This window comes from Abramis brama, assembly GCF_963993115.1.
Source record: "Abramis brama genome assembly, chromosome: 22".
Taxonomy (NCBI): Eukaryota; Metazoa; Chordata; class Actinopteri; order Cypriniformes; family Leuciscidae; genus Abramis; species Abramis brama.
In genome coordinates this window covers 29,006,239-29,022,768 of record NC_139984.1, presented here as the reverse complement: position 1 = coordinate 29,022,768, position 16,530 = coordinate 29,006,239, and the positions used below count along the sequence as shown (strand labels likewise).

At 37.0% G+C, this 16,530-nt stretch overlaps 1 protein-coding gene across 1 annotated transcript in view; it reads left to right on the top strand.

Annotated features, from left to right (window-relative positions):
- tut4 (terminal uridylyl transferase 4) overlaps positions 1 to 16,530 on the top strand; it is a 35,983-nt gene that overhangs the window by 6,621 nt on the left and 12,832 nt on the right. Inside the window, exons 4-20 of the mRNA XM_084099843.1 lie at positions 1,244 to 1,360; positions 1,655 to 1,832; positions 2,529 to 2,617; positions 2,727 to 2,778; positions 3,555 to 3,624; positions 3,750 to 3,876; positions 3,965 to 4,084; positions 5,481 to 5,666; positions 7,475 to 7,649; positions 9,780 to 10,255; positions 11,382 to 11,532; positions 11,629 to 11,715; positions 12,459 to 12,562; positions 13,498 to 13,555; positions 13,645 to 13,748; positions 13,847 to 13,936; positions 16,265 to 16,378. Coding sequence (XP_083955969.1) covers positions 1,244 to 1,360; positions 1,655 to 1,832; positions 2,529 to 2,617; positions 2,727 to 2,778; positions 3,555 to 3,624; positions 3,750 to 3,876; positions 3,965 to 4,084; positions 5,481 to 5,666; positions 7,475 to 7,649; positions 9,780 to 10,255; positions 11,382 to 11,532; positions 11,629 to 11,715; positions 12,459 to 12,562; positions 13,498 to 13,555; positions 13,645 to 13,748; positions 13,847 to 13,936; positions 16,265 to 16,378 — 2,298 coding nt within the window. The remainder of the gene's footprint in view (positions 1 to 1,243; positions 1,361 to 1,654; positions 1,833 to 2,528; positions 2,618 to 2,726; positions 2,779 to 3,554; positions 3,625 to 3,749; positions 3,877 to 3,964; positions 4,085 to 5,480; positions 5,667 to 7,474; positions 7,650 to 9,779; positions 10,256 to 11,381; positions 11,533 to 11,628; positions 11,716 to 12,458; positions 12,563 to 13,497; positions 13,556 to 13,644; positions 13,749 to 13,846; positions 13,937 to 16,264; positions 16,379 to 16,530) is intronic.

Genomic DNA, 16,530 nt, shown 5'->3' with positions numbered 1-16,530 from the left:
GTCATTTTTAATAGATTTTTATTTCAGATTTAGTTTTAGTTTATATTTATTAACTGTTAATAATTTTAGTGCTTAAACTTAATCTTCAGTTTAATGCCAAGGTAACATTTCTAATTTTCGTTTAGTTTTTCAACTTGTATATATATTTTTAATTAGTTTTCAGCTTTAATTCAAGTAAGAGAAATGGTGTGTCCACCAAACCTTTTTTTGCCAGCTGAAAGCAGTTTGACGGCGCATCGTTTTTTCAGTTGAGACACTATATGAGCTATAATACAGAATTTCCGCAGACCTGTTACTAGTATCTGATTTCTCAAACAGTTTGTTTCTGAATATAAAAATGTAGACACAATGTAAAGAACTTGCTCTGGCACTAGTTTTGGATGAAGAGATGTGCTTGTTGTTGACATTTGTTATGGATGTACAAGCAGAATGTGGTGGTGGGTCGGTGTGGTATTTGTCCCGCCTCTCCTCCACTGTGATTGGCCATCTGGGTCAAAAGTGACATTGATGAGCGCTGCGTTTTACCCAAAGTTGAACATTCTTCGGCTGTGTGTCCACCAAAGCGTTTTTAGCCAGCTGAATATTTTTTCAATTTGTCAAGTCTCAATTTTTTTCAGTTGAGACGCTTTGCTTGTTATAATACGGAATATCTGCGAAAGTGTTACTAGTATCTCATTTCACACATATTTTGTTTCTGTGTTGATTCTATATTAAAATGTCGATACAATGTAATGTATTTTCTCTGGCTCTTGTTTTAAATTATTTTGTTCCATTATTATGCTTCTTGTTGTCCTCTGTTGACGTTGTACAAGCAGAATGTGGCGGTTGGTCGGTGTGGTATTAGTCCCGCCTCTCCTCCACTGTGATTGGATGGCTGGGTCAAAAGTGACAGTGATGAGCCCTGCGTGTTACCCAAAGTTGAACATTCTTCAACTCTCGGCGACCTGTAAAAAATACCGGGCGTTCAGTGCTTCAGCGTGAAAAAAAACGCTCAGTGCCTCGTTACGCTCATGGCGTTTATTTATTTATTTTTGGAAAAATATGCTAGCCCTCTGGAAAAAAATTATTTGGTGGACACCAGGGCCTGATAGTTTTAGTTAAGGGTAATAACCCTGAATCTGAAACAACCTGAGCAAGTCGGGTAGTCGTTAAGAGCCTCCTGATTTCTCCCGTTTGCACGTCAGATGTGTGAATTGATGTCACGTGATGTAATTTGTTTCTCTGTCTTTGTGTATTCCCACAGCCATCTCCGGAGTACCCGAATTTCCAGTATCTATGCAAACTGTGTTCAGTCCACGTGGAGAACATCCAGGGTGCTCACAAGCACATTAAAGAGAAACGTCACAAGAAGAACATCATGGTGAGAGGATGCAGCTTTGTTCTGTGGTCTATATAATCCACAGTGGCTCTCTGCTAAGCTTAGAAAGGGTTTTACTGTGCTAGTTTCCGTTAGACTGTTAGCAAACATGCAAAAGAACTGATTGCGAGTCACTGATAACCCACTAAAACCCTGTCAGAGAAGATGCATCTCTGAATTAATCACCGTCAAAGCACCAGCAACAAAGATATTATATTTGATATTTTATATCAAGTTTTTGACTCATTCTGATTTGTTTTGGTTTTGTTCATCCTCTTGTTTATGTGTGTTTTGCAGGAAAAGCAGGAGGAGAATGAGTTGCGAGCGCTTCCTCTTCCCTCTCCGGCCCAGTTGAGGGCGCTAGACTGCGCCGTCCTGGAGGCGGCAGAGGTGCACGGCATCTCAGAGGAAGACTTTGCGTTGAGGCAAGCCGTGGTTCTCCGGATGGAGGGTATTATACGTAAACAACTCACAGGTACATGGGTTTACCTGCCGAACTTAAGACACGCTTTACATCTATTCTGTTCATTATCGTCCATAAGTGGACTTGCGAAGTATGCAAGAAACTGGCCTGCTTTGTGGTACCTGTATTCATGGATAGGGGATAAATTGAAAGTTTCCACAAATGTGGTGCATTATCAATTTAAGCATTTCAAAACTTAAACGTCAGTAAGTTTTTATTTTTAATGTTTTTTTAAAGAAATTAATACTTTTATTTAGCAAGAATACATTAAATTGATCAAAAGTGACAGTAAAATCTTTTATTTTATTTAACTGTTTTCAACATTGATATTAATCAAATGTTTCTTAAGCATCAAATCATCATATTAGAATGGTTTCTGAAGGATCATGTGACACTGAAGACTGGAGTAATGATACTGAAAATGTAGCTTTGAATACAGGAATAAATTACATTTTACAATATATTCACATAGAAAACTGTTATTTCACAATATTACTGGTTTTACTGTATTTTTGACCAATTAAATGCATTCTTGGTGAGCAGAAGAAACTTCTTTCAAAAACATTTAAAACACTTACTGACCCCAAACTTTGAACCGTAGTGTCCTTTGTATAATAGCTTGCAGTAAAAAGTAAAAATGGTCAAGAAAGTGTTTTTCTCAGTTTGGTGAAGGTTAGAATGACTTCTTTTGTGCTTTGTTCAACATAGCTTGCTCTCTCCGTCTTTACGGCTCCTGTTTCACCCGCTTCGCCTTCAAAACAAGTGATGTCAACATCGACGTCTCTTACCCCTCCACTGTGAGTCTGAACAGACGAGCATGAGCTGCTTTTGTGGATATGTGACAATACATTTTACTGTGTTCATTAATGTTTTACTGTGTGTTTAACACACACTTGTGTTGTGTAGATGACTCAGCCTGATGTGCTGATCCAGGTGCTGGAGATCATAAAGAACAGTGGTGAGTTTCCCATTCATTCAACTACATCAACTACAAACCATTAGAAACTTACACTGTTTAAATCGACTGGTGAATAAGCATGTTGTTGCCTGGAAAATAAAACCTCTTTGTATATATGAGTGTGTAAAAAAAGAAAAAAAGAAAAGAAATTTATATACATATAGCTGTCAAAACACATTTTAAAATTAATTACATATGCCAGTTAATCAATCAAATTAATTCCATATATTAATAGGGTCTCCTGTAGTCCTGAGTCAAGGAAAAGTGAATATAAATATAATTTTCTATTATATAACAATATATTTTTTACTGTACTGTACATTTCTGAATATGAATATATGAACATATGAATATGTGTAGTGTGTGTATGTATATATACATAAAATGTATGTGTTTTAATCAAATGTTTGTCCAACATTTTAAATATTTATTTGTATAATATATTTATTTATTTATTTATTTATTTATATAGATATATATGATAGTAGTGACGAGTTTGTCCAACTCTTTGAAAACAGAAAATTTATACATGTAAAGTTTTATTTGCTTATATTTTATATTATTTATGTTTACAAAAGTCATTTCAGAAGTCTAACCCTTTAGATCAGACAGTTTTAAAATTTTTATTAGACTCAAATTCAGACGTTTGACAGATCCTATAATCATAAATGCGCCTCATTTGACTATTGAGCAGCTCTAACAGCTGAAAGTTCATGTATGCTCAAGACTTGAGTTTCGAGAGCCCAAATTAACTCTAGTTTCGCTTTTGTTTGCAGTGGCGTTTGCCGAGGTGGAGTCTGATTTTCATGCCAAAGTCCCTGTTGTTTTCTGCAGAGATGTGGCGAGGTCAGTTTTATGTTGGCAAAAAAACCAAGATGCTATAAATAGTTGCTGCACACAAAGATTAAACAGTTTGAAGACATTAATAATAATAAATCGTAGCTGATGCGAGTTGTTTGTTGTCTCTGCAGTGGGTTAATGTGCAAAGTGAGCGCAGGAAATGATGTCGCGTGCCTCACCACCAATCACCTTGCAGCTCTGGCCAGACTGGAGCCGAGGCTCGTGCCTCTGGTGTTGGCCTTCCGATACTGGGCCAACGTATGACTCACGCTCACACTTGCCCGAGATTACTGTAGCAGTTTCTCACCAAGGTCTAACAAGATGGTGTGTTTTTTTTGTTTTGTAGCTGTGCCACATCGACTGCCAGGCGGAGGGAGGAATCCCATCCTACTCGCTGTCTCTCATGGTCATATTCTTCCTGCAACAGAGAGCGAAGCCCATCCTGCCCGTTTATCTTGGACACTGGGTGAGAGCTGATGTTTTAGGAAGCCTAGAACAAAATAAATAATAACTATGTCTATGTTATTGTTGCGTGTATGAGTTGGACATACTTTTGACTTTGTTCTGTAGTAAAAAAGAAAAAAGAATCATACCTTTCACATATAATATCTAAAACTGAAATGTAAATATTATTATTAAATACTCTGTGTGTGTGTGTGTGTGTGTGTGTGTGTGTGTGTGTGTGTTAGGGCTGTCAAGTGATTAACGTTTTTAAATCTAATTAATTACATGATGTGCCAATTAATTAACCAAATGAATTCCACATACATTTTCTACTGAGAAGTTTCCCCCAAAAGATCATTTAAAGTCATCATTGTGTTTGACAATAAATACATTGAATAGACATTACAAAAAGTAGTGTTAGAAATAAATATTTTGATTCAGCATAGAATTTATTACACATAAACTTTTAAAGCTACAATGTCGCTATAGCATTTTTTTTTTTTTCAGAATCAGCATCTGAAGTGGCATGATTTAGGTATATTTATACAGACTGTTTGAATATTAATGTATGAATATGAATGAAAAATGAAATGATACTCTAAATATTAAACAGTAGGTGGCAACAAGTCACTTAATGAGCGAGTCATTGATTCGTTCACTCAACCGATTCATTCTAACGGCTGATTCGTTCAGGAACAAAGCAAGTGAACGTCTTTATGAATAAGTCACTGAATCACTGGCTCACTCGTTTTGTTAAAAACCACAGATTCATTCAGTAATGAAACACCGCTGTGTGTTGCACGGAGAAGCACAACACTTCTGCTCTGGCTTTCATTAGAACTGTTTTCATTGGCGAAATTGAGCAAAAACAGGCAATGCTGTGTCTAAAATTTAGCACAATATTAACTTCGTTTATTGAACTGTTGTATAAAATCATTATATTTCATCCATAATTAATCGCACCAAATTAATGTGTTAAATCGACAGCCCCAACGTGTGTGTGTGTGTGTGTATATATATATATATATATGGGAATTTATAAAATAAAAAACCAATTAATTGCACAATTTGCTGTAATTAATTGCATTTCCCCCAAGCTTGTAATCATCAATATTTAAACTTAGAATCACCTAATTAAATTAAACAACACAGGAAAAAAAGGAACAGAAAATAGCCCTATATTAAAATAATATTAAACATCAATATATTATTCTTTTTCAATAATCAAGGAAATCATTAAAACGAGGCAAAAAAAAGTGCTGCGTTAATTGCGTTATTTTTTTTGAATTCCCCCAGCCCTAATATATATATTTTTCCTCACTACTGGGTAAGAACTGATGTTTTAGTGGACCTCAAACAAAAGTAAATCTAAATAAATGTGATATATATATATATTCTCTATGTGTGGTTCTGTTCAGATCAAGGGCTTCGATGTGAAGCGCGTGGATGAGTTTCATCTGACGGGGTTGGAGTCGGGCACATTCGTGAGTTGGGAGCACAGACCCGCTCCTGCTGGCGAGGGCCGCACGGACGGCAAAACCAAACCTGAACCCAAAACCCACACGGAGAAGAAAGAGAAGAAGGCCGAATACACTAGGGGCAAGGTGAACGTTTCCCCAATATGCATGATTGTAGTAAAGAAACCCTAAGGAAAGTGTTATAGTATTTTACACATTTCTCAACACTTTTTCAGAACTCTTCACACAGTTCTCCTAACCAACGTTCAGCTTGGCACAGCAGTTATTTTCACATTCAAATGCAAACTACCACACAACTTCATACATGTCTCAAATTCACTCTCGCCATAACACTAGCAGAGGTTTTCACCCCAAAACACCCTTTGTTTCTCTTAAAACAATGACCTTAAAAACACCAACAACATGATGCATTATAGAATGTTTGCTTTTGTACAATTTCTTTACAAAACTAAAATGACTCTCTATAGTTTAGTATTCAGTGCTGTATGTTACATTGTCCATGTTTACATTACAGTACAAAATTATTCCTAAGTTTTGCCCTTTTATATTTATGGTAATCAAGTTGAAAGTTATAGGTGTTCAGCTACATCTACTATGTACTTTGATACTATTTAATTTTTTATATTCAAAGTATATTTCAATATGGTATTACTGTAGAAACGTCACAAAATGCTGTCTTATTCAGTTTTGCATTGGGTTAGGTTTCGAAGTTTTACAGTATGTAAACGTGTAAATTGGCTTGTAGGCACATTGAGATTTGGTGGTGATTGTGATTTTGTGAGAAAGCAATTAATGTTATTTGAAAGAAGTAATCATTTTGTGCCTAAGCAGAAGCTATGTTTCTAAGTTGACAAAACTGGAATATCGCATAATTAATTTGCGAATAAAGCAGCATTTCCAACTCATGTGTTCAAGAGAACAAAATCGACACTTCCTTGAAAACTGGTGCAAATTAATAAAAAATGGAAGTTGCAGCAATCGGGAAAGCCACTGTGGCTCTTTTTCCTCCATCATAAATGACTACACTGCAAAAAAATGCTTTTCTTACTTAGTATTTTTGTCTTGTTTCCAGTCTAAATATCTAAAAAAAATTAAATCAAGATGCATTTACTAGATGAGTAAAATGACATAAGATATTAGGTCCTGTTTTCAGGGGGAATTAATCAAGTTGATGCTTAAAAAAAGCAAAATGATCTGCCAATGGGGTAAGAAAAATAATCTTAATTTAAACAGAAACAAGATAATTTTTCTTACCCCATTGGCAGATAATTTTGCTTGTTTTCAGCAAAAACTCACTTAATTTTGATTAATTTCCCCAGAAAGCAAGACTTAATATCTTATGTCATTTTACTACTTAAGTAAATGCATCTTGATTTAAGAAATGTTTGATATTTGGACTGGACACAAGACAAAAATACTAAGTAAGAAAATATTTTTTTGCTGTGTAAAGCGTCTCAGAGCGTCAGATGAAACACAATAAACACTGTCATGTTCTCGTGTGATTGGATGCTGGTGTTTGTGAACACAATCGTGTGAGACTCTTATGGAGGGAATTAAACCAAATCTTTCCTATGACAGACTTTGGTCCGCTGGTTAGTCCAGTTATCCAATCACATCCTCTGCTGAGTGACATCGAGGGATTTATTCAGCAAATGTGTTTCCGTCGTTTATGTGCATGTCTTCTTATCAGATAAAAAATGTATCTGCCTTAATTGAGTGCAAACATTTTTTATGTGCATTTTTAGAATATATTTTTTTTAATGGAATATCCCAAAATGCGCATAAAAATAGGTGGATGGAAACATGGCTAATGATAAATGATTCACAGTTTAGCCCACATAGACTTCTGTTGTATTTCACTGTGTGAAGAGTTTTGAAAAGTATTGAGAAATTTGTCTTGGGGATTGTAAAAGAAAACTGTGTTTTGATTGCAGTCTCGTTTGACGCTGGAGGAACCGGTGAGCGGCTCTCTGGGGCAGCTGTGGCTGGAGCTCCTGCGCTTTTACACGCTGGAGTTTGCGCTGGAGGAGCACATCATCAGCATTCGTCTGAGAGAGCTGCTGCCGCGAGAGCTCAAGCACTGGCCTCGCCGCAGACTCGCCATCGAGGGTAGGCAGAGAGATGTTTGAGATCTGGCGTGGCTCAGATCGATCTACAGAATACGACAAAGTATTATACAGCGTTTGCTTTTCTGTTATTAGTAAAAGGATGGCAAGCACTATAATATTTTCTCAAATACAGTCAGCATTCAGCAAACACTTTTCTGAAGTGTGTATTTGTAGACAGCATAAAAACTCATGTTACTCTGTCCGTTTGTGTGAATTGAATGCGGACAGGAAGAGAGTTCAGCTTCACTTCAACTATAAACCCTTGATTTCAAACTATGCTGCGCTATATCCATTTGGCCATTATGTCATATTCATGTAATTTTCACTGTGTGCTACATGCAAAATTAGTGTTACCTTGTCTTTATTAAAAAAAAAATAATAATAATTCCCAGTATGCACAAACTTACCAGAATACTGAGTGCCTAGTTGGTTACAGTGTTTATATATATATATGTTTTTATATATATTTATATTGGCTTTATATCTTGCTCTCTGACGTCATGTGTTTTCTCTGATCAGATAGATATCCAATCCTGAAAATGCCCCCCTAAACGCTTTCGAGACGGATTTAAATCCGATCACTCAAACCACTTCATGAGGTGGTTTGAGACGCATTCCAGGCGAAACTGGACGTGTGTAAATAGCAGCGGGCTTTCTGGCCAGTGCGAGCCGGGCGTTTCAACGGGCTGGGCTAATAGCATCGAAGCTGTAGCACCGAGCCCAAAACCATCCTGTGTTTCCACCGTCGGGCCTGAAGCTCCACAGCGCTTCACTAAAACCCGCCCGCATCACGCCTCTCTGGAACAACGTCACACAAAACCATCATTTCTCCAACACATTAAAAGTTTAATCAGAAAACGAATAAAAAAGAAATCACTGGAATCTAGCGAGATTGCAAAACCCAAACAATCAATGTTTTACCAAAGGTTTACAATACAAAGGTGATACATTGAATGAATTAATTTGTGTCAAGATTGCGTGGTTTGCCGTTATTTCACAAAAAAAAAAGAGGACACGCGTAGTCTACTTATTCAGTCGTGTCTGTTTATTCGTAGTCACAGGACAGTATGTTTACATCACATTGAGAAAGAATGATAATTTCTACAAATATGCCACCAAAAATACGACCTGAGGAGCTTATATTTTCAGTCAGAGAAACAGAGGAAGCTCCCGTAAAACCGGAGTTGCTTTATTTGATGACATATGCGGAGCTAAATGGATATCAGACAGTCCGGTAATAAGAGACGAGACGTACTGACAGATAAAATAAATACACAATTGTTATAGCCTATATGATTTGTTCAAGCGGTCATATTTACCATGTTTACTATGGTAATGGTTAGCGCGCATAGTCTTTTGCATCGCATATAAGTATTTCTAAATTTAACTAACATTCACTTTGTTAATGTTAGTCAATAAAAATACAGCTTTTCATTGTTTGTTCATGTTAGTTCACAGCATTAACTAAAGTTAACAAATACAACCTTTGCTTTTAATAACGAATTAATTGATATTAATATAGAAATTAATATATTATTAATGTAGAAAATAATATTAACTAAGATTAATAAATGCTGAAGAAGTATTGTTCATTCTTAGTTCATGTTAACTAAGGTAGTTAACTAATGAACCTTATTGTAAAGTGTTACCAAAAGTCTTTAATGCTGATTAGCTGGTATATGAAATCCGTGGCGCTGCCGTCTCCAGATTCAGATAAACTCCGCCTCTGTTCAAAACCACTCCTCAAGCCCCAGTTATCCCGCTTTTTTGGACCAAGGTATTGGACGGGCCGAATAACCCTGGCCGTTGGCCCAGAGGAAGCCCAGACGAGGCCCGATCAAGCCCTGAAGTGACAGTGGAAACACTTTTGGCCCGACAGTGGAAACACTAATGTATCGCTAATGTATCGGGTTGCTGGAGCTACATATGTAAATTTTACTCTTCCCAAAATGGTAAAAAAATAAACATTTGAGAGTGTGTTATAGGCTACCGGTAGCCAGTTGTGACAGCGCTAATGCAACACACATCTCCCCAGTTATTTTACAGTTTTGTTACATTAAGATGCATATTAAAATGAGCAACAGCTGCAGTATGAAAGCACTTTTAAATGATCCAATGTTGGATTTTCCAGATCCGTTCGCATTGAAGAGGAACGTGGCTCGCAGTCTGAACAGTCAGATGGTGTTTGAGTACATCCAGGAGCGTTTCCGCATGGCCTACAAGTACTTCGCCTGTCCTCAGAGCAGGAACGGAGCGAACGCCAGGCTGAGGAAGAAATCCAGACGCCATGTCAGCGTGGAGAGGAGCGGCGAGGAGGACGGGGACAGCAGTGATGATGAGGAAGAGAGGGATATAGAGGAAGAGGAGAGCCTGAGAGCGGGGTTCACCGAGCTTCTGCTGGGAGATGGTGGGATTGACGCCGGATGTGAAGCCGTTTCCCGGGAACTCGCCGCAACTGTATCTCCTTCTGTCCTGAATGGTCTGCTGATGGACAGTGATGATGATGATGAGGAGGAGGATAGAGATCAAGAGATGGAGGAACAGGACAGCATCGCTCCAGAAGACATGCACTACATCTTTGACAGGATGATCTTCACGGGAGGAAAGGTAATTGCACGGGATACAGAAATATTTGTGGTGCTTGATCGTGCAAACCTCTGGAAAACTGGAAATATCAGGGAATTTTGGAAATCGTGTTTTCCAGGATTGGTAGTGTTTGGAATTCTATAGCGAATATACATTTCTAGCTATAGTTATGTTCAGTGCTAACATCAGGTGGATAATTATCTTGTGTAGAGTTTGTGTGGAGTAAAACTGGCTTCCGAGCCACTGAAACGATTTGTGAGCGAATTATTATTTTCACTGTATCGCTCTCAAATTGGTCTGAATTTTATGAACTCCTAATTTCACATGAGAAGGGAGAAGTTCAAAAGTTTGGGATTGGGAAGAATTTTTAACGTTTTTAAAAAAGAAGTCTCTTCTGCTCACAAAGGCTGCGTATAAACAAAAAACCCAGTAAAAACAGTAATATTTTGAAAGTTTTGCAATTTAAAATATACTTTTTTTATTTATTTAAATATATTTTAAAATGTAATTTATTCCTATGATCAAAGCTGAATTTTCAGCATCATTACTCCAGTCTTCAGTGTCACATGATCCTTCAGAAATCATTCTAATATGATGATTTGATGCTCGAGAAAAATTTCTGATCATTATCAATGTTGGAAACGGTTGTGCTGCCTAATATTTTTTGTGGAAACCGTGATAGATTTTTTTCAAGATTCTTTGAATAGAAAAAAAAAAAAAAACTGCATTTATTTGAGCAGTCTTTTCTTAGAAAACTTTCTAAATGTCTTTGCCACATTTGATCAATTTCATGCATCCTTGCTGAATAAAAGTATTAATATCTTTTAGAAATATTGTATTAACCCCAAAACCTTTGAACAGTAGTGTACATAAGAGGCTTGTAGGCACAGCAGAAAAAAATAGGCTCTTTAATTTTAAAGAGAGAAGGTGGAAAATAAGCATACAAATAATTTGTTGCAAAAAAATTGCAACGTAAATGAAAAAAAATTAAAATACAGCCTTTTAAATGTGCAATCATTTAATGTTCTGCAGTCACTACTCAGTTCACAATTGCTCACATGTTCATCGCATGTATGTACCTTACTATGGTAAATTATTTGATGCTGTGATCCAGAAATGAAGTGTGTGGTGGTGTTTTTCTGTCCAGCCGCCAACGGTCGTGTGCAGCATCTGTAAGCGAGACGGCCACCTTAAAGACGATTGCCCTGAAGACTTCAAGAAGATCGAGCTGAAGCCTCTGCCTCCCATGAACGAGCACTTCAGAGAAATCCTGGACGGACTCTGCATGCTGTGTTACCGTGAGCGCCATACCATACTATACCATCATCTCTTTTTAATATCTAAGGTTCAATCCAATCCCGAAGGCTCAAATGTGATGTTTTTTGTGTTTGTAGGTGAGCTGTCGCCGTCTCTCGTAGAGCAGCAGAAGCGTGAGCAGATTCTGGCCAGTCTGGAGCACTTCATTAGAAAAGAGTACAACGGTGCGAATGCATATTCAACAGGGTTATCACCAAAAAAACATGCTGTAGCAAAATAGCTTAGTTAGCTGAAATAAAGTGGAAATTGACCCTTTTCACATGTCCAGGGTTTTCAGAAGCAGAAGCTACAGTGGTGAACCGAATCCTAATGCAAATATAGTTTCCTCTAGTAGCAAAATAAAAATTCCATTATAGCGTTTTCACAACTTTTCAAAAGAACAAACTAACTTCGAGAGATTGATTACTGCACTCACAAGAGATGTCACATTTACTGTCACTACCTCAACCTTTGAATTAGAAACACCAGTATGTGTTAGCCAGGTTTTTGGTAATTGCCAAATTGGCATGCCAAGGTAATTTAACACAAAGTTTTGTGTTATTAATGTGCATTACATTTTTGAACATAACTAGATTTACAACAGACTTTGTTGACTTTTTGTATTTGCGTTATCCCAAATGTTTCCAACGTTTAAATCCAGATAAATCCACAATTTTAACCAGTGACATTGCATCACCTGTCAATGACATCATATCCCCTTACTCTAAGCTGTCCGTAGAAACAATGGAGAAACAGTGCACTTCCTGATAAAATGCAGAAGTAGTTGTTGTAGAAACTTTTGTCTATGGATGCCAACAGAGTGAGAAAAATCTTGATTTCACAGTTTTTATTATTATTGGCAGATTGTTTAATTGCAATATTCCTACTTTTTGATGAAAATGTATCTTTATTCTGTTTGTCTGTTTAGATAAGGCCCAGCTCTGTCTGTTTGGTTCTTCTAAGAACGGCTTTGGCTTTCGTGACAGTGACCTGGACATCTGTATGACACTGGAGGGTCATGACACCGCTGAGGTATAAATACTGTTGCCCCTTCAAAAGAGGGACATTTATGGGATATGCCAGATTTTTTTATATAACGGACCTATTATGTCCTTTTTCAGTCTTGAGTTTGTTTTTGGGCTCCACTAGAACAGGTTTTCATGCTCGAGTGTTCAAAAACACATTATTTTTCTCACATTCTCCATTGTTGCAGTTCCTCTCTTCCCAGTCTGTCAGTAACGCTCTGGGGTGCGTTTCCCAAAGCCAACTATGGTCGCAAGTTCCATCGTTAGCAATAGAGTTCAATGGAAATTACGATCATAGCCAACGATGCTTTTGGGAAACGCACCCCTGTTTAGTTCCTGTCTCTAGGAAGCCCCTCCTTCTGGAAAGCACACTGTGCTCTGATTGGTCGGCTGGACCGGTGTGTTGTGATTGGTCAAGCGATTCGAGCCTGTTTGGGAAATGTCACACCCCTTTCCATAACCGCCGGTTTCAACACACTACTAACTAACTCAACCAGGCCCCGCCCCTTTATTCGACTTATGAATTATTTAAATGAGGAATTTTGTGACGTGTTCATTCCTAGAAGAAAACTTTGCAGAGTTTTTTTCATGCTCAAACAGCAACATTACACACTAAAAAAAGATGAACATAAAAAAAAACTAAAAACATATAAGGACCCCTTTAAATATCTCTATGGTTAGGCCAATATTAGAAACATACCTTATTTTTAATTATTTTTCTTTTTTTTACATATAGGTTTAAAAAGTTCTGAACAAGGTTGCCCTCCTTTATAATATGCATTGTGTTGATACCTGATTTCACTTAGTTTAAACGGTACTTTTTGTGTAAAAGCACTCAATAGGGGATCGGTTCGTATTATTGTCCATCAAAACATTTTTTTTTTAGCCAATTATCAACTCTCTTAATGTTTAATCAGTCTCGCTCTCTTGCCCCTCTTGCAGAAACTGAACTGTAAGGAGATCATAGAGGGTTTAGCCAAGGTGCTGAAGAAACACACAGGTGCCTGACTGATTCTAAAACTCAGTATGTCAATATAAATTAAGTCAGATTATTCAGCGCTGACTGATTCGTTTGTTTGTGTGGTTCAGGTCTGAGGAATATCTTGCCTATCACAACTGCTAAAGTGCCTATAGTGAAGTTTGAACACAGGCAGAGCGGACTGGAGGGAGACATCAGCCTCTACAACACACTGGTGAGACTCGCATGTTATGTTATGTGTCTATATATGAAATATAGCTGTTATTGTCATTTAGTTATTTATTTTTTTTCATGTCCTGTTTTGTGTGTCAGGCACAACACAACACCCGGATGCTAGCCAAATATGCTGCTATAGACCCTCGTGTGCAGTATCTGGGCTACACTATGAAAGTGTTTGCCAAGGTAAGACCAGATATCTGCTATCTAATTTGCAAAAATGCACTCCCTACGTGTACATGGTTCTATTCCTCTTTTTTGTTGTTGTTTTGTTTAAAGGTGCATTGCGCAACATTTCATGTTAAAAATACCCGTTTTTCTAACCCATACATGCTTAAACAATTGCCTGATGGGCTGAATGAGCCCTTCTCTGATCACTGCGATTGCCTCTATAATCCTGTACAGTAAAATAAATAAGAGGGATTCGGGACGGAATTTGAGACTAGGCGTGACGTCATGCGCGTTCACGCTCACCTGGTAATGTCTGGCAGGCAGGTTTGTGTATTCGCCGCCATTCTCCGTATCAGCGAAGACAACTCGAGCGACAAAACTTTAGTCAACTTTCGACAAAAGTAGAAGATGGATTCAAAGAGACCGGCTTGTAGTTCATTCCAAACCCCAACGCAAACTCCACGTAAGACAAAGAAAAGAAAACTTTTGTCTAGTGCCACAGGCGTCGGAATAAGACGAGAGTCAACATCGGGAAGGCTTTCAACAAATGGAGAGATCTCCGGTCTGCACACACTAGGAAGCGCCCGCGCCCTCAGATCACTTGGACGTGGCTGTGTACAAAAGGTAAAAACGATATAAATACTGTTCGTTGGAATCTCCGGTCTGCTCTAGGGCTCAAACGGGATCCTCAGTTGGCTTTTTTCTTGATAAAACGGTAAGATATAGCCCAGTCTCTAATGTCTGATACGGCAAATCTATGACAACAAATTATGTAATAATCTATGAATATTACCTTGAGACATTTGAGTGTACTTTGTTGACCAACTGTGTATGGTATGATTATTATTTTGAGCTTTTACAAAGTAATAACAAAGTAATAACTTATATTGTTCATGAACGTGTTTCCATAATAATACAATCATAAGTGGATACAGTAAACACATAAAACAGTTCAACATGGAGATAGATGGAAACAAAAACCGAAGTTTTCTACTACCCCCGTTTTCCCCTCACACATAAGTGTGTAATTTACTCAAATGCCTTTCCTTTCACATGTTTAAAATGACTTGCAGATTTATAACTTTACCTCTGAAGACATTATGACTGTAAACAAAAGATTTGTGCGGCTGATGCTCCTTTGGTTATGAACAGCTCGTGCTCGTGCTCGTGCGTGTGCGTGTGGTCCATGAGCGTGCACACCTCTGGTTGCAGTTTCGCTTGTCGCCAGAGGGGGCATAGTTCTGCAAAAACTCAGAGACTTGCGCAATGCACCTTTAAAAAAAAAAAAAGTTTAGATGTATGGCAAACACGACTGTATGGTGTATGTATGGGCATATATTTGTATTTTGTGTGTGTATGTTTTTGATATGAAGATATTTGATATAGTATCTGATGTACATCTGATTGAAGTGTAATGTTTATATGAGAAAAAGTAAAAAATACAATAATAATTTTTTTTTGTGCAAAATGCAGATAGAAGCGTAAAATATTCCCTAAGTATTCAAACGTGCATTCAGACAGCTGCCAATCACATTATACGAACATACATGAGTGCTTGATAAATAACAAGATTTTTGATTATTACATTCACAACCTGAAAAGCCTCAACCTTTAGAGAAATATTGTTGATCATAATATTATTGATTAAATTGATTACATTTATTCAAAACTTAGTTTAATTAAACTCTTACACTACTATACACTACTGAGATTTTCTTTCTGTTACAAAAGATTTGTTTCAAAACAAATGCTGTTCTTTTGAACTTTCTATTCATTAAATAACCCTAAAAAAGTATCAGGTTTTGCACAAAAATATGAAGCAGCACAACTGTTTTCAACATTGATAGTAATAAGAAATACTACTTGAGCAGCAAATCGGCATATTAGAATGATTTCTGAAGGATCATCAAATATATTCAAATAAAGTTTCACAAAATTACTGTTTCTACTGTATTTTTGATCAAATAAATGTCGCCTTGATGAGGAGAAAAAAGATAGTAAGATTTTTTTAATGTTTTTGAAAGAAGTAAAAAAAATCTTACTATCTTTTACCATACTTTGAAATGGTAGTGTATGACTCAAAGAATAAAAAGAAACCGCCAAGTTATTATTATGAATTATACCTTTAATTTTATGGCCTCAATTGAGTTGTAGTTTCTCAATTAATAAGAGGTCATACAACTATGTATATTTATTAATAAAGAATTAGAAAATGCTGTTATTTTTAAATGAAATGTAGCATGTCTCTGCTCTCTTCATTAAATGTCATTGCATAGGAAACTACTGTGTACTATAGTATTGAATACATGCACACTATAATGTGTAAATGTGTGTGTTTGTCAGCGCTGTGACATTGGCGATGCCTCGAGAGGGAGTCTCTCCTCCTATGCTTACATCCTCATGGTGCTGTATTTCCTACAACAGAGACAACCACCAGTCATCCCGGTGTTACAAGAGGTAACATTAGTACCATTAGCAATAGTGCTATTATTATACAATGTCCAAAAATCCATAATAACATGGCTTTTTTTGTGAGTGAGTAAAAGATTGTGTTGCTAAGAAATATCGGTAACACTTTACTATAAGCTTCATTAGTTAATGTATTAATA